This window comes from Ranitomeya imitator, chromosome 8, assembly GCF_032444005.1.
Source record: "Ranitomeya imitator isolate aRanImi1 chromosome 8, aRanImi1.pri, whole genome shotgun sequence".
Lineage (NCBI taxonomy): Eukaryota > Metazoa > Chordata > Amphibia > Anura > Dendrobatidae > Ranitomeya > Ranitomeya imitator.
In genome coordinates this window covers 92,433,417-92,451,759 of record NC_091289.1, presented here as the reverse complement: position 1 = coordinate 92,451,759, position 18,343 = coordinate 92,433,417, and the positions used below count along the sequence as shown (strand labels likewise).

Genomic DNA, 18,343 nt, shown 5'->3' with positions numbered 1-18,343 from the left:
ATGTTTTGAATTATACCATCTTGGGGTCGATACCGTGTTTTAATATTCTCTTATTGCAGTGTTGCAGTGGCCACAAAAAAATGTAATGCTAACTATTTTCTTTTCGTTTTTTTTTTTTTCTTTCTCTTTACGATGTTTACAGATTGGAATAATTTAACTTTATATTTTGATAGAAGAGGCTTGTATGAATGCAGCAATACCAATTTTTTTCTTTTTTGTTTGTTTTATTTGTAATGGGGCAAAAGTTGGGGAGTGATTTGAACTTGTGCTTTTTATTTATTTTTTATATATATATTTTTTTTTACTGTATTAAATAGTTTCCTTAGGGGACTTCAAGATTGCCTGATTTCTTCTACTATAAATACAGGTGCTTCTCACAAGATTAGAATATCGTCAAAAAGTTAGTTTTTCAGTTCTTCCATATATTAGTTTCACTTTTCATATAGTCATTACAAACAGAGTGATCTATTTCAAGTGTTTATTTCTGTTAATGTTGATGTATATTGGCTTACAGCCAATGAAAACTCAAGTCATTATCTTAGTAAATTAGAATAATTAACAAAAACATCTGCAAAGACTTCCTAAGGGTCCCTTAAGGTACCGTCACACTAGACGATATCGCTAGCGATCCGTGACGTTGCAGCGTCCTCGCTAGCGATATCGTCCAGTGTGACAGGCAGCAGCGATCAGGCCCCTGCTGTGCTGTCACTGGTCGGGGAAGAAAGTCCAGAACTTTATTTGGTCGCTGGACTCCCCGCAGACATCGCTGAATCGGCGTGTGTGACACCGATTCAGCGATGTCTTCGCTGGTAACCAGGGTAAACATCGGGTTACTAAGCGCAGGGCCGCGCTTAGTAACCCGATGTTTACCCTGGTTACCATCGTTAAAGTAAAAAAAACAACCGCTACATACTTACCTACCGCTGTCTGTCCTCGGCGCTCTGCTTCTCTGGTCTGGCTGTGAGCACAGTGGCCGGAAAGCAGAGCGGTGACGTCACCGCTCTGCTTTCCGGCTGCCCGGCGCTCACAGCCAGACCAGAGAAGCAGAGCGCCGAGGACAGACAGCGGTAGGTAAGTATGTAGCGTTTGTTTTTTTTACTTTTAGGATGGTAACCAGGGTAAACATCGGGTTACTAAGCGTGGCCCTGCGCTTAGTAACCCGATGTTTACCCTGGTTACCGGGGACCTCGGGATCGTTGGTCGCTGGAGAGCTGTCTGTGTGACAGCTCTCCAGCGACCAAACAGCGACGCTGCAGCGATCCGGATCGTTGTCGGTATCGCTGCTGCGTCGCTTAGTGTGACGATACCTTTAGTCTGTTTCAGTAGGCTCCACAATCATGGGGAAGACTGCTGACTTGACAGATGTCCAGAAGGCAGTCATTGACACACTACACAAGAAGGGTAAGCCACAAAACGTCATTGCTAAAGAAGCTGGCTGTTCACAAAGTGCTGTATCCAAGCATTTTAATGGAAAGTTTAGTGGAAGAAAAAAGTGTGGTAGAAAAAGGTGCACAAGTAACAGTGGGAAATTCACAAGGAGTGGACTGCTGCTGGAGTCATTGCTTCCAAAGCCACCACACAGACGTATCCAGGACATATGCTACAAGTGTCGCATTCCTTGTGTCAAGCCACTCATGACCAATAAACGCCAGAAGCGTCTTACCTGAGTCAAGGAGAAAAAGAACTGGACTGTTAGTCAGTGGTCCAAGGTGTTGTTTTCATATGAAAGTAACTTTCATATGAAAGAATGGAGAGACGCACAATCCAAGCTGCTTGAGGTCCAGTGTGAAGTTTCCACAATCAGTGATGGGTTGGGGAGCCATGTCATCTGCTGGTGTAGGTCCACTATGTTTTACCAAGACAAAAGTCAGTGCAGTCATCTACCAGGAAATTTTAGAGCACTTCATGCTTCCTTCTGCCGACAATCTTTTTAGAGAGGGGAACTTCATTCTCAAGGAGGACTTGGCACCTGTCCACACTGCCAAAAGTACCAATACCTGGTTTAAAAACAACAGTATCACACAGCTGGGGGTAGAAGTGCAACACTGTCTCTTTAAGAAAATGCTTGGTTTATTGAAAACAGCATAAACCAAGTTTGGGAAAGTAAACACGGCCCTCTGGGCAAAACAGCAAAACAAAGAAGCAGTCCTTTTCCTTGCGGAGGCCAACACGTTCACAGGAAGCAATGTCCACTGTTCAGATTTAGCATACACTTCCTTGGCGTGTTCTCTCTCCAGGCCCACACTGAACACTAAAAGCTTTAGCAGTCAGTCAAGATATGTGGACCCACAAGATAAAGAAAAATGAAGTGGCACTCACCCGATATTGCTGTATGAAAAATGTCCTTTATTCAGAGTGTGCACTCACGGACATCTGGTGGATATGTGGACATTCTCCCTCCTGCTCTATGAATGTCCACTAAAACCAGCTCATAATAAAACTTTCAAAAAACCATGCCAACACGTAGGGTGCTGGAGGAAACTTCTGTTTTCACATCACCGACGCCATCATGCGCAGTGACGCATGTCTCCCGTCCATCACTTCACCAGATCCGATCAGATACAGTAAAACACATAAGGCAGAGATTCCTTATTCCTTATGTAAAGTTGATCTATCACATAAGCTGATAAGATGTCCTATCAAATTTAAAATAACGTAATGACGAATAGGAGCATTATGAGTAGGCAATGTTTCCCCCTTCTCCACCTCTGTGGTGGATGACAGGCTGCTGTGTCTGCATTGAGTTTGCTTTCTTGTCTTGGATCAATTTGTTTTTTTTCTTTTTGTGCCATCTTGGCTAATTGTTCTGTTATGTACAATTTAAAATATTACTTAGGGTTGTTTTATTGTTGTTTTGTTCCATATTTGTAAACTATCACAATCATTATAGATATAATTGTGTCTTCCTTCCAACTAGGTGATAAATAATGCCTGTGCCACACAAGCCATTGTAAGCATATTGCTTAACACAACCCATCCTGATGTACATTTAGGAGAAACCCTGTCTGAATTTAAAGAATTCACTCAAAGTTTTGATGCAGCAGTGAGTATTGAGTCAGGTTTGTTTTTCAAGTTATACCATTGGGTTAATGTATAATTCTTAGTGATGAGCGAGTATACTCGTTATTCAGGTTTCCCAGAGCATCGAAAACTAAATCTCTGAGCACATCCAAATACTCGGAGACCACCCTAGCGTGCTCTGGGAAACCCGAGTAACGAGTACACTCGCTCATCACTAATAATTTTCTTTCACTTTCATAATGATGTGGCAGCATAATCTTCTGTATAGAAAAGCAGAATCTCTTGTGCTTTCCTATAGTACCATTCTCTGTCTGTGTTTTTTTTTTTTTTTAATTAAAAGGAGCAACGTGTGCGTCTTATGTCTAAGGCTATGTGCACACGTCAGGATTATTTGCAGAAATTTCCTGAACAAAACCAGACTTTTTCCGCAGGAGATCTGCATGCGTTTTTTGCGGTTTTTTTTATTGCGTTTTTGTGCAGATTTTTCACGTGTTTTTACAGAGCTTCCCAATGCATTAAATAGCAGGAAATCTGTGAAAAATCCGCAAAATTAATCAACATGGCACAGAAAAAAACACAACATATGCACAAAAATTCTGTATTGAATTCTATTAATCGGATGCTTAATGGATGCGTTTTTTTTCGTGGTTTTATAGCGAAAAATCTGGAACGTGTGCACACAGCTTAAAAAGTGTCATACATGAAGTCTCTTTGAGTTGTTAAAAACTAAATTTCATGAATTCTATAAACTGTCTGATTTATAGCATGCAGATAATCCTTAGAGGACCTGTCACTACACTTTTGTAATGTAAAGTAAAGACATGCCTGTAATGGTGCCGTCACCATTTGAACTTTTCTGCTAATGTTATTTTGGTGCACAGGGGCTGGACTGTGCACTGGATCTTGTCCTCCTTGCCTGTGATTCTCTGGCCTCCTCTGCCTGACTCCAGTCTTTGAGCTGCCTCCTCTGTTTGCTGTGCTGCAATCAGTAAGCCCCCAGCTGCCATGGTATCCCATGAGCACTCAGTGATGAGATGTGCTGGAGTCAGACGATCCTGATTCATGAAGAGGCTTATTCCTATTCATGTGTCGGGTGCGCCTGACGAGGGGTCTGCACAAGAGTTTGCCTCACCACAGATCTTACCTAGAGTCGCTGCTGGTATAATGAATGCTGCCACCTGTCATGAATTTGACAAACAGAGGTTGCCATGCTGCTCACTTTGTCAGAGCAGGGTGATAACGCCAAAAGTCACATAATTTTAGCGCATCAGCCAGTTACACTAAAATTATGACTTTTCAAAGCGGTTTACCTCCAAATACTGGCTCGACTGTTTTGATTAATCTTGCACCATGTTTTATGCTAGCTGGGGTGGTTCAAGCGCATTGTTCAAGTAGGTATTTGGCTAAAACTACAATTGGGATATTTGGCTTCAGCATTAAGCTTAATTCTTAAGTACTGCTAAGGCAAAAAAATGTGGCTGCAAACTGGATGCGGTTTATGGAATGCAGATTTTGGTTACATAAATGCTTTGACAGTGTGTTTTTAGGCAAGGTCATTACCACTGGTCTTCTGTTGTTTAACCCCTTCCCAACCTGTGACACAGCGTATGCGTCATGAGTCGGTGCCAATCCGACCTGTGAAGCATATGCTGTGTCACAGAATGATCGCGTCCCTGCAGATCGGGTGAAAGGGTTAACTCCAATTTCACTCGATCTGCAGGGACAGGGGGAGTGGTACTTCAGCCCGGGGGGTGGTTGCCTCGCCCCCCCCCACCCCCCCAACCCCCGTGGCTACGATCACTCTAATTGGCTGTTTCAATTTCAACAGCCAATCAGAGCAATTTGTAATATTTCGCCTATGAAATATTTCACCTGGTGAAATATTACAATCCAGCCATGGCCAATGCTGCAATATCATCGGCCATGGCTGGAAACCCTGATCTGCCCCCCGCCACCGATCTCCTCCCCAGTCCTCCATTCTGTCCCGTACTGTGGTCCGCTCCCCACCATCCTTCTGTCCACTCCTCCTGTCCGCTCCCCGTGCTCCGATCCACCCCCCGTGCTCCGATCCCAGCCCCTCATACTTACCGAGCCTCCCGGTGTCCGTCCATCTACTCCATGGGCGCCGCCATCTTCCAAAATGGCATGCGCAGTGCGCCCACCGAATCTGCTGGCTGGCAGATTCGTTCCAGGTAGGTTTTATCACAGCGATCAAAATAAAAAAAATGGTAAATGAACCCCCCCTATCACCCCTATAGGTAGGGACAATAATAAAATAATGAAAAAAAAATATATATATAGATAGAGGTGTGTGTATATATATATATATATATATATATATATATATATATATATATATATATATATATATATATATATATATATATATTTACACTAGGGTTAAGGTTAGGGTTAGAACCGGGGATAGGGTTAGAATTAGGCTATGTGCACATGGAGCAGATTGGCCGCTGCGGATTTGTAGCAGTTTTCCATCAGGTTTACAGTACCATGTAAACCTATGGAAAACCAAGTCCGCTGTGCGCAAAGTGCGGAAAATACCGTGCGGAAACGCTGTGTTGTATTTTTCGCAGCATGTCAATTCTTTGTGCAGATTCCGCAGCGTTTTACACCAATTCCTCAATAGGAATCCGCAGGTGAAATGCGCACAAAAAACACTGGAAATCCGTGGTAAATCTGCAGGTAAAACGCAGTGCCTTTTACCTGCGGATTTTCCAAAAATGGTGCAGAAAAATCTCACACGAATCCGCAAGGTGGGCACATAGCCTTAGGGTTAGGGTTGGAATTAGGGCTAGGGTTGGAAATAGGGTTAAGATATTAGGCTTGTGGTTAGGGTTATGGTTAGGGGTGTGTTGGGGTTAGGGTTAGGGGTGGTGTGTTGCGGTTAGGGTTGTGATTAGGGTTATGGCTAGAGTTGGGATTAGGGGTGTGTTGGGGTTAGTGTTGGTGGAAGAATTGAGGTGTTTCCACTGTTTAGGCACATCAGGGGTCTCCAAACGCAACATGGCGCCACCATTGATTCCAGCCAATCTTGCATTCAAAAAGTCAAATGGTGCTCCCTCCCTTCCGAGTCCGCCCAAACAGTGGTTTACCCCCACATATGGGGTACCAACATACTCAGGACAAACTGGGCAACAATTATTGGGGTCCAATTTCTCCTGTTACCCTTGCGAAAATAAAAAATTGCTTGCTAAAACATAATTTTTGAGGAATGAAAAATATTTTTTTATTTTCATGGCTCTGCGTTATAAACTTCTGTGAAGCACTTGGGGGTTTAAAGTGGTCACCACACATCTAGATTAGTTCCTTGGGGGGGTCTAGTTTCCAAAATGGGGTCACATGTTTAGGAGCTCCAATGTTTAGGCACATAGGGGCTCTGCAAACGCGACATGGTGTCCGGTAACAATTGGAGCAAATTTTTCATTCAAAAGTCAAATGGCGCTCCTTCCCTTCCGAGCCTTGCCGTGTGCACAAACAGTGCTTTACCCTCACATGTGAGGTATTGGTGTACTCGGGAGCAATTGCCCAACACATTTTAGGATCCATTTTATCCTGTTGCCCATGTGAAAATGAAATAATTGAGGATAAAAAGACATATTTTTGTGAAAAAAAGTACTTTTTCATTTTTGCGGATCAATTTGTGAAGCACCTGGGGGTTCAAAGTGCTCACTATGCATCTAGATAAGCTCCTTGGGTGGTCTAGTTTCCAAAATGGGGTCACTTGTGGGGGAGCTCCAATGTTTAGGCACACAGGGGCTCTCCAAACGCGACATGGTGTCCGCTAAAGATTGGAGCCAATTTTTCATTCAAAAGTCAAATGGCGCTTTTTCCCTTCCGAGCCCTGTCGTGCGCCCAAACAGTGGTTCCCCCCCACATATGGGGTATCGGCGTACTCAGGACAAATTGTACATTAACTTTTGGGGTCCAGTTTCTCTTTTTACCCTTTGGAAAATAAAAAATTGTTGCTAAAAGATCATTTTTGTGACTAAAAAGTTAAATGTTCATTTTTTCCTTCCATGTTGCATCTGCTGCTGTGAAGTACCTAAAGGGTTAATAATCTTCTTGAATGTGGTTTTGAGTACCTTGAGGGGTGTAGTTTTTAGAATGGTGTCACTTTTGGGTATTTTCAGCCATATAGACCCCTCAAACTGACTTCACATGTGAGGTGGTCACTAAAAAAAATGGTTTTGTAAATTTCGTTGTAAAAATGAGAAATCGCTGGTCAAATTTTAACCCTTATAACTTCCTAGCAAAAAAAAGTTTCAAAAATTGTGCTGATGTAAAGTAGATATGTGGGTAATGTTATTTTTTAATCTATTTTGTGTCACATAACTCTCTCGTTTAACAGAATAAAAATTCAAAATTTGAAAATTGCGAAATTTTCAAAATTTTAGACAAATTTCCATTTTTTTCACAAATAAATGCAAAAATTATCAACCTAAATTTAGGACTAACATGAAGACCAATATGTCACGAAAAAAACAATCTCCGTACCGTTAGGATCCGTTGAAGCATTCCTGAGTTATTACCTCATAAAGGGACACTGGTCCGAATTGCAAAAAAACGGCTGGGTCATTAAGGGCAAAATAGGCTGGGTCATGAACGGGTTAAAGCACCACTCCAGCAATTTTGTGTGTATTATATATATATATATATATATATATATATATATATATATATATATATATATATATATATATATGTTCTTTGCTGGAGTGGTGCTACTAATGTAAAGTCCCTGCACCCAGTCTTAGACTCACCTTCAACTGTTCCTAGCTCTCAATGTAAGGGCTTGTTTCCATTTTCGAGAAACACGCCCGAGTCTCGCATGTGAAAACCAAGCTGTGGCACCGGCACTCCAGAGCGGAGCGTGCAGCCGCATAGCAACACATGGAGCTGCACGCTCCGCTCTGGAGTGCCGGCGCCACAGCTTGGTTTTCACATGCGAGACTCGGACGTGTTTCTCGCAAATGGAAACAAGCCCTAAGTCTGAGGGCTTCGTTCTGGCTCTCATAGACTTGCATTGAGATGTGACTTCCAGATCGCCTAGCAGAGACCAACGAGAGCATTGCAGATAACAAATGAAGACTGTGGCTGGTAAGTATGAGACTTTGTGCAGGTAACTTACATTAGTAGAACCACTCCAGCGCTGCAATAAAAAAAAACACTAGAATGGTGCTTTGAATTTATATTTGTTTTTTATATTTTTGAAAAAAATAAAAATTATATATATATAATTAATAGGAACGGCATCCAATGGTGTGCAAAGCTCTCCCAACCAGCAGTCCAAATAGCCTCCAGTTATAGTATCAGAAAAAGAAAAGCAGCACAAAAAATAATAGAAAAAGTGGACTTTATTGCCTGAGCGGCATGGCAACGTTTAGGATATGAGAATCCTTTTTCAAGGCTTTTTCTATTATTTTTTGTGCTGCTTTTCTTCTTCTGATAATATATATATATATATATATATATATATATATATATATATATATATATATATATATATATATATATATATATATATATATATATATATATACATACATACACATACTGACCATTCCCCCCCCCCCCAAGGCTGCCGTCACACTAGCAGTATTTGGTCAGTATTTTACATCGGTATTTGTAAGCCAAAACCAGGAGTGGGTGATAAATGCAGAAGTGGTGCATATGTTTCTATTATACTTTTCCTCTATTTGTTCCACCCCTGGTTTTGGCTTACAAATACTGATGTAAAATACTGACCAAATTCTGCTAGTGTGACTGCAGCCTAATTTTGGCACAAAAAACTGGGAAAACTTAATGACTCGAGTATAAGGCTAGGGTGAAAAGTGCAGCCGCTACCGTTAAATATCAAAAGTAAAAATAGATACCAATAAAAGTAAAATTAATTGAAACATCAGTAGGTTGTCTTTATGAACATCCATATTGAATCAGGAGCCCCATAAGATGCTCCAAATTAAGAAATGCCCCATATAATCCTCCATAAAGGTTAATAATGGCCCCATAAGATGCTGCATAGACACATTTGCCCAATATAATGCTGCGCAAACGTTGATTATGGCCCCATAAGATGCTCCATACAGACACTTGCCCCATATAATGCTCCACAAACGTTAATTATGGATCCATAAGGTGCTCCATAAAGATATTTGCGCCATATAGTGCTGCACAAACGTTGATTGTGGCTCCATACAGACACTTGCCCCATTTGCTGTTGCTGCAGTAAAAAAATAAAAAATCACATACTCACCTCTCCGTCGCTCAGGCCCCCCGGCACTTTCAATATTCACCTGACTTCGTTCCAGCGCCGCTCCATCTTCAGCGTCTTCTGCACTGACGTTCAGGCAGAGGGCGTGCACTAACCACGTCACCACGCCCCCTGACCTGAGCGTCACTGCTGAAGACGGAGTGGCGTCGGAACGAGGAGCAGGTGAATATCGCACAGTGCTCTCCTCCCCGTTATACTCACCTGCTCCTGGCGCTGTGCAGTCCCTTTTTCCGTGCCGCCGCAGCTTCTTCTACTGACCGGTCACCGTTACCGCTCATTACAGTAATGAATATGTGGCTCCACCCCTATGGGAGGTGGAGCCGCATATTCATTACTGTAATGAGCTTTACCATGTGACTGCTCTGTACAGGAAGAAACTGCGGCGCCGGGAAACCAGGGACCTGCAGGGACTGTGCCAAAAGCAGGTGAGTATAATTAGACATCCCCTGCTCCCCCTCCCCTGCCGACTCCTGGGTATGACTCGAGCATAAGCATATAGCAATCCTCGCATGTGTTCAGGCTGTTTAACTTCTGCAAATCATGCAGCTACATGGACGCGAAAATAATGTACGAGCGCGCGATGCTCGGAAAACACCTTATCAGAGCACATTCGCTCATCACTAAAAATTACAATATATGAATTCTGGTTAAATGCAGGCTTTCACAGGAGGATCCTCATGACATGCCAGGAGGTCTTGAGCATACCCCTGGCTGTCATGGCAACCAACTGGCACTCTGCCATCATGTCACAGTCATGCCAGTGGGTTTGGGTACCGTCACACTGAGCGATGTCGATCGCTGCAGCGTCGCTGTTTGGTCGCTGGAGAGCTGTCACACAGACAGCTCTCCAGCGACCAACGATCCCGAAGTACCCGGGTAACCAGGGTAAACATCGGGTTACTAAGCACAGGGCCGCGCTTAGCAACCCGATGTTTACCCTGGTTACCAGCGTAAACGTAAAAAAAACAAACACTACATACTTACCTTCCGTGTCTGTCCTCCGGCGCTGTGCTTTCCTCTGCACTGTCAGCGCCGGCCAGCCGGAAAGCAGAGCGGTGATGTCACCGCTGTGCTTTCCGACTGGCCGGCGCTCACAGCCAGTGCAGAGAAGCACAGCGCCGGAGGACAGACACCGGAATGTAAGTATGTGGTGTTTGTTTTTTTTTACGTTTACACTGGTAACCAGGATAAACATCGGGTTACTAAGCGCGGCCCTGCACTTAGTAACCCGATATTTACCCTGGTTACCAGTGAAGACATCGCTGAATCGGCGTCACACACGCCGATTCAGCGATGTCTGCGGGAGGTCCAGCGACGAAATAAAGTGCTGGACTTTCTGCGCCGACCAACGATGGCACAGCAGGATCCTGATCGCTGCTGCGTGTCAAACTCAACGATATCGCTAGCCAGGACGCTGCAACGTCCCGGATCGCTAGCGATATCGTTCAGTGTGACGGTACCTTTTGGGGAATGATGTGTTCCCTGTCGGCGCGTCTTAAATTCCGTCATAGATTAACAGCTTTTGACGTACATGTTCGTCAAAGGTTGTGAAGGGGTTAAAGTATATTAAAAATAGATTCGATTTTTAAATTAAGTGAACATGTACAGTTGAATCAGTGCTAGTATTGGACCACCCTTTTAACTTAACCCCTTCACGACCTTTCCATTTTTGCGTTCTCGTTTTTCGCTCCCCTCCTTCCAAGAGGCATAACTTTTATTTTTCCGTCAATATGGCCATGTGAGGGCTTGTTTTTTGTGGGACAAGTTGCACTTTTCAACGACATCAATGATTTTAGCATGTCATATACTAGAAAACGGGGAAAAAATTCCAGGTGTGGTGAAATTTCAAAAAGGTGCAATCCACACTTGTTTTTTGTTTGGCTTTTTTGCTAGGTTCACTAAATGCTAAAACTGACCCGCCAATATGATTCTCCAGGTAATTATGAGTTCATAAACACCAAACATGTCTAGGTTATGTTTTATCTAAGTGGTAAAACAAAATTCCAAACTTTGCTAAATAAAAAAAAAAATAGCGCAATTTTCCAATACCCGTAGCGTCTCAATTTTTCGTGATCTGGGATCAGGTCAGGGCTTATCTTTTGTGTGCCGAGCTGATGTTTTTAGTGATACCATTTTGGTGCAGATACGCTCTTTTGATCGCCCATTATTACATTTTAATGCAATGTCGCTGCGACCAAAAAAAACATAATTCTGGCATTTCTAATTTTTTTTTTCTCGCAACGCCGTTTAGCGATCAGGTTAATCCTTTTTTTTTATTGATAGATCGGGCGATTCTGATACCAAATATGTGTAGGTTTGATTTTTTTTTTTTTTTATTGTTTCATTTTGAATGTGGCGAAAGGGGGATAATTTAAACTTTTATATATTTTTTTTGTTATTATTTTTTTCATAATTTTTTTTAAAAAACTTTTTCTTTTACTTTTGCCATGCTTCAATAGCCTCCATGAGAGGCTAGAAGCTGGCACAACTCAATCGGCTCAGCTACTACTACTACTACTCAGCTGAATTGCAGGCTTACTATGAGCGCCGACCGCAGAGTGGCACTCACAGCAGGCTGGCATCCGTAACCATAGAGGTCTAAAGGACCTCCTATGGTTACTATCCTGACGCATCGCTGACCCCCGATCATGTGACGGGGGTCGGCGATGAGCGCATTTCTGGCCTCTCGATCGGAAGCGCCATTTAAATGCTGCTGTCAGCGTTTGACAGCGGCATTTAACTAGTTAATAGTGGCGGGTGAATCGCGATTTCACCCGCCGCTATTGCGGGCACATGTTAGCTGTGCAAAACAGCTGACATGTCCCGGCTTTAAGGTGGGCTCAGCACCGGAGCCCACATTAAAGCAGGGAACCCGACCTCCGCAGTAAGGCTGGGTTCACATTGCGTTAACAGCAATGCGTTCAACACATACGTTAACGGGCTGCTGTTAACGCATGCCGACATTCCATCGCGCTAGCGCAGATAGAGCATCTGCTAGCTCTATCTGCGCTAACGGTGACAGACCCGGAAACGCTGCAGCCCGCGTCTCAGGGTCCGTCACTCAATGACAGCACATCGCTAGCGCACACCCTTTGTGGGCGTGCGCTAGCGCACACCCTTTGTGGGCGTGCGCTAGCGATGCGTCCGACATAGGAATTAATGTGGTGTAACGTAGTCCGTCTAACGGACGCCGTTAACGCAATGTGAACCCGGCCTAATAGTACGGCGGAGGTCGGGAAGGGGTTAAAGTTATTACAAAGTAATTTATAATTACATAGTTCTTTTTTTTCTATTCCCAGAGAGAACTTTTTAAATGCATGTTTGGTTGAATTTTGTTTAGCTCTTGTAGACACATCAATGATATGTAGCGGTTTTTTGCTTTTTAGATGAAGGGATTGGCATTAAGCAACTCTGAAGTAATTCGTCAAGTACACAACAGCTTTGCAAGGTATGTGTTTGTTAAAACTAAGATCGATCTATATTATATTTAGGTAGACTTTTCTCCAAGAGCTATACGTTTTTTTTTTCTATTATGTGGTTAGTGTAGCCATTCTTGGGTGTCTTTCAGTACTGCTTGCAACTTTTTCAATTGAATAGTGACTGCACATTTCCCCCCCTATTGATTCGTATAGAGGTGGAAGAAGAGGGACACCCATCCATGGCAACTACAGTATACAGCTGATATAACTGGGCAGCTCTGGAACTGACCACATTACACTGGGATTGGGAACAGCTGATAAGCAGGGATGCTGGGTGTCAGGTGTCGCACCCCCACGTATCTTATATCTATGACCTATGTTAAAGGGGGTTTGCCACAAACATGAGTTAATTTTAATCAATAGATCTAGGATTAACAACAATTTTCTCAATTTGATGTGTTTAAATAAAATGTTCCTGTGCTGAGATAATCAACAATTTTTTTTTTCATTTTTCCAACAAAATTTACTAAATATTTTTTTTTATAGGCTTCACATGTGACGTGATTTTAAGGGACCTATATGACAGAAAATACCCCAAAATTGACACCATTTTAAAAACTGCACCCCTGATGGTGCACAAAACCACATTCAAAAAGTTTATTATTATCCCTTCAAGTGCTTCACAGGAATTAAAGCAATGTTCAAGGAAAAAATAATTTAAATTTTTTTTTTACCACAAAAATGTTGCTTTAGCCACAAACTTTTCATTTTATAAAGGGGTAACAAACAGGAGCAAATGGACCATACAGTTTGTTGTGCAATTTTTTTTGAGTACGCCGATACGCAATAAGTGGTGCAAAACTACATTTGAACCCAGTGCAAAGCTCAGAAGAGAAGGAGCACCATATTGAATTTGATTTTGCTGGTCAGAGGGTGCCATTTCACATTGGGAGAGCCCCTGAGGTGCCAGAACATCAGAAAACCCACCTTATGTGACCCCATTTTACAAACCACCCATCAATTAATTAATCTAGGGGTGCAGTAAGCATATTGACTCCACATGTGCCTCACAGAAATTTTTACTTTTGGGTGGTGAAGAAAGAATAATTACATACCGTATTTACCACTTGAGCTTCTGTGCACATGTCCGTTTTTGCCACAATACCTGAAGGGAATCCTGATGCCAGCAAAGTGAATGAGAATCCTGAAGTGTCATGCTCATGTTTGTGCATTGCAGATTCAAATCTACAGCTTGTCAATTTTTTCAGTGTTTTTGCAGCATTTTTTCACCCTACTGACTTAAATGAAGTCTGTCAAAAACTCTATAAAAACACAGGTCAAAAAATGAAAAACAGCAGTGAATGCTATAGAAATTGATAGTGGATAAAGAGACAGACAGGGGGTTTGAACTTTAGTGTTTTTTTTTTGTTTTTGTTTTTTTACAAATTTGCTGTGTGCATGTATGTACAGTTAGGTCCATATATATTTGGACAGAGACATTTTTCTAATTTTGGTTATAAACATTACCACAATGAATTTTAAGCAAAACTATTCAGATGCAGTTGAAGTTCAGACTTTCAGCTTTCATTTGAGGGTATCCACATTAACCCCTTCCCGACCCATGACGCCACGTAGGCGTCATGAAAGTCGGTGCCAATCCGACCCATGACGCCTATGTGGCGTCATGGAAAGATCGCGTCCCTGCAGATCGGGTGAAAGGGTTAACTCCCATTTCACCCGATCTGCAGGGACAGGGGGAGCGGTAGTTTAGCCCAGGGGGGTGGCTTCACCCCCCCGTGGCTACGATCGCTCTGATTGGCAGTTTCACTTTCAACAGCCAATCAGAGCGATTTGTAATATTTCACCTATTATAACGGGTGAAATATTACAATCCAGCCATGGCCAATGCTGAAATATCATCGGCCATGGCTGGAAATACTAATGTGCCCCCACCCCACCGATCGCCCCCCCAGCCCTCCGATCTGCCCGGTACACTGCCCCGCTCCCCTCCGTCCTGTGCTCCGCTCCCCCCCCGTGCTCTTGTCCGCTCACCCCCGTGCTCCAATCACCCCCCCCCCCGTGCTCCAATCACCCCCCCTGCACTCCGATCCACCCCCCGTGCTCCGTTCCACCCCCCCGTGCTCCGTTCCACCCCCCCCGTGCTCCGTTCCACCCCCCGTGCTCCGTTCCACCCCCCCTGTGCTCCGTTCCACCCTGACCCGCGCTCCGATTCACCCCCCCATGCTCCGATCCCCCCCCCCCCCCCCCCGTGCTCCCCCTCCCACCCCATCATACTTACCGATCCTGCCGGGGTCCGTCCGTCTTCTCCCCGGGCGCCGCCGTCTTCCAAAATGGCGGGCGCATACGCAGTGCGCCCGCCGAATCTGCCGGCCGGCAGATTCGTTCCAAAGTGCATTTTGATCACTGAGATAGATTATATCTCAGTGATCAAAATAATAAATGACACCCCCCCCCCCCCTTTGTCACCCCCATAGGTAGGGACAATAAAAAAAATAAAGAATTTTTTTTTTCCACTAATGTTAGGGTAGGGTTAGGGGTAGGGTTAGGGCTAGGGTTAGGGTTTCGGTATGTGCACACGTATTCTGGTCCTCTGCGGATTTTTCCGCTGCGGATTTGATAAATCCGCAGTGCTAAACCGCTGCGGATTTATGGCGGATTTACCGCGTTTTTTCTGCGCATTTCACTGCGGTTTTACAACTGCGATTTTCTATTGGAGCAGTTGTAAAACCGCTGCGGAATCCGCACAAAGAAGTGACATGCTGCGGAATGTAAACCGCTGCGTTTCCGTGCAGTTTTTCCGCAGCATGTGTACAGCGATTTTTGTTTCCCATGGGTTTGCATTGAACTGTAAACTCATGGGAAACTGCTGCGGATCCGCAGTGTTTTCCGCAGCGTGTGCACATACCTTTAGAATTAGGCTATGTGCCCACACTGCGAATTGGCCGCTGCGGATTCGCAGCAGTGTTCCATCAGGTTTACAGTACCATGTAAACCTATGGAAAACCAAATCCGCTGTGCCCATGGTGCAGAAAATACCGCGCTGAAACGCTGCGTTGTATTTCCCGCAGCATGTCAATTCTTTGTGCGGATTCCGCAGCGTTTTACACCTGTTCCTCAATAGGAATCCGCAGGTGAAATCCGCACAAAAAACACTGGAAATCCGCGGAAAATCCGCCGGTAAAACGCAGTGCCTTTTACCCGCGGATTTTTCAAAAATGATGCTGAAAAATCTCACACGAATCCGCAATGTGGGCACATAGCCTTAGGGTTAGGGTTGGAATTAGGGTTGTGATTAGGGTTATGGCTACAGTTGGGATTAGGGTTAGGGATGTGGGGGGGTTAGTGCTGGAGGCAGAATTGAGGGGTTTCCACTGTTTAGGCACATCAGTGGTCTCCAAACACAACATGGCGTCACCATTGATTCCAGCCAATCTTGTATTCAAAAAGTCAAATGGTGCTCCCTCACTTCCGAGCCCCGACGTGTGCCCAAACAGTGGTTTACCCCCACATATGGGGTACCAGCATACTCAGGATGAACTGCGCAACAATTACTGGGGTCCAATTTATCCTGTTACCCTTGTGAAAATAAAAAAATGCTTGCTAAAACATCATTTTTGAGGAAAGAAAAATGATTTTTTATTTTCACGGCTCTGCGTTGTAAACGTCTGTGAAGCACTTGGGGGTTCAAAGTGCTCACCACATATCTAGATAAGTTCCTTGGAGGGTCTAGTTTCTAAAATGGGGTCACTTGTGGGGGGTTTCTACTGTTTAGGAACACCAGGGGCTCTGCAAACGCAACGTGGCGCCCGCAGACCATTCCATCAAAGTCTGCATTTCAAAAGTCACTACTTCCCTTCTGAGCCCCGACGTGTGCCCAAACAGTGGTTTACCTCCACACATGGGGTATCAGCGTACTCAGGAGAAACTGGAAAACAAATATTGGGGTCAAATTTCTCCTGTTACCCTTGGGAAAATTAAAAAATTCTGGGCTAAATAATTATTTTTGAGGAAAGAAAACGTATTATTTTCACGGCTCTGCATTATAAACTTCTGTGAAGCACTTGGGGGTTCAAAGTGGTCACCACACATCTAGATAAGTTCCTTTCGGGGTCTAGTTTCCAAAATGGGGTCACTTGTGGGGGGTTTCTACGGTTAAGCCACATCAGGGGCTCTGCAAATGCAACGTGACGCCCACAGAGCATTCCATCAAAGTCTGCATTTCAAAACGTCACTACTTCACTTCCGAGCCCCGGCATGTGCCCAAACAGTGGTTTACCCCCACATATGGGGTATCAGCGTACTCAGGAGAAACTGGACAACAACTTTTGGGGTCAAATTTCTCCTGTTACCCTTGGGAAAATAAAAAATTGCAGGCTAAAAGATCATTTTTGAGAAAATAATTTTTTTTTTTTTATTTTCATGGCTCTGCGTTATAAACTTCTGTGAAGCACTTGGGGGTTCAAAGTCCTCACCACACATCTAGATTAGTTCCTTTGGGGGTCTAGTTTCCAAAATTGGGTCATTTCTGGGGGATCTCCAATGTTTAGGCACACAGGGGCTCTCCAAACGTGACATGGTGTCCGCTAATGATTGGAGCTAATTTTCCATTTAAAAAGCCAAATGGCGTGCCTTCCCTTCCGAGCCCTGCCGTGCGCCTAAACAGTGGTTTACCCCCACATATGGGGTATCAGCGTACTCAGGACAAACTGCACAACAACATTTGGGGTCAAATTTCTCCTGTTACCCTTGGGAAAATAAAAAATTGCAGGCTAAAAGATCATTTTTGAGAAAATAATTTTTATTTTTTATTTTCATGGCTCTGCGTTATAAACTTCTGTGAAGCACCTGGGGGTTTAAAGTGCTCAATATGCATCTAGATAAGTTCCTTGGGGGGTCTAGTTTCCAAAATGGGGTCACTTGTGGGAGAGCGCCAATGTTTAGGCACACAGGGTCTCTCCAAACGCGACATGGTGTCCGCTAACGATGGAGATAATTTTTCATTCAAAAAGTCAAATGGCGCTCCTTCCCTTTTGAGCCTTACCATGTGCCCAAACAGTGGTTTACCCCCACATGTGAGGTATTGGTGTACTCAGGAGAAATTGCCCAACAAATTTTAGGATCCATTTTATCCTGTTACACATGTGAAAATGAATAAATTGAGGCTAAAAGATTTTTTTTGTGAAAAAAAAGTACTTTTTCATTTTTACGGATCAATTTGTGAAGCACCTGGGGGTTCAAAGTGCTCACTATGCATCTAGATAAGTTCCTTGGGGCGTCTAGTTTCCAAAATGGGGTCACTTGTGGGGGAGCTCCAATTTTTAGGCACACGGGGGCTCTCCAAACGTGACATGGTGTCTGCTAAAGAGTGGAGCCAATTTTTTATTCAAAAAGTCAAATGGCGCTCCTTCCCTTCCAAGCCCTGCCGTGCGCCCAAACAGTGGTTTACCCCCACATATGAGGTATCAGCGTACTCAGGACAAATTGGACAACAACTTTCGTGGTTCAGTTTCTCCTTTTACCATTGGGAAAATATAAAAATTGTTGCTAAAAGATAATTTTTGTGACTAAAAAGTTAAATGTTCATTGTTTCCTT

General features: G+C 43.7%; 1 protein-coding gene across 3 annotated transcripts in view; it reads left to right on the top strand.

Moving 5' to 3' along the window:
• The window catches only part of UCHL5 (ubiquitin C-terminal hydrolase L5), a 421,169-nt gene that overhangs the window by 130,710 nt on the left and 272,116 nt on the right, over window positions 1-18,343 (top strand). For all 3 annotated transcript variants that reach the window (XM_069737165.1, XM_069737164.1, XM_069737163.1), the window contains exons 4-5: window positions 2,918-3,043; window positions 12,697-12,758. In XM_069737165.1, coding sequence (XP_069593266.1) covers window positions 2,918-3,043; window positions 12,697-12,758 — 188 coding nt within the window. The remainder of the gene's footprint in view (window positions 1-2,917; window positions 3,044-12,696; window positions 12,759-18,343) is intronic.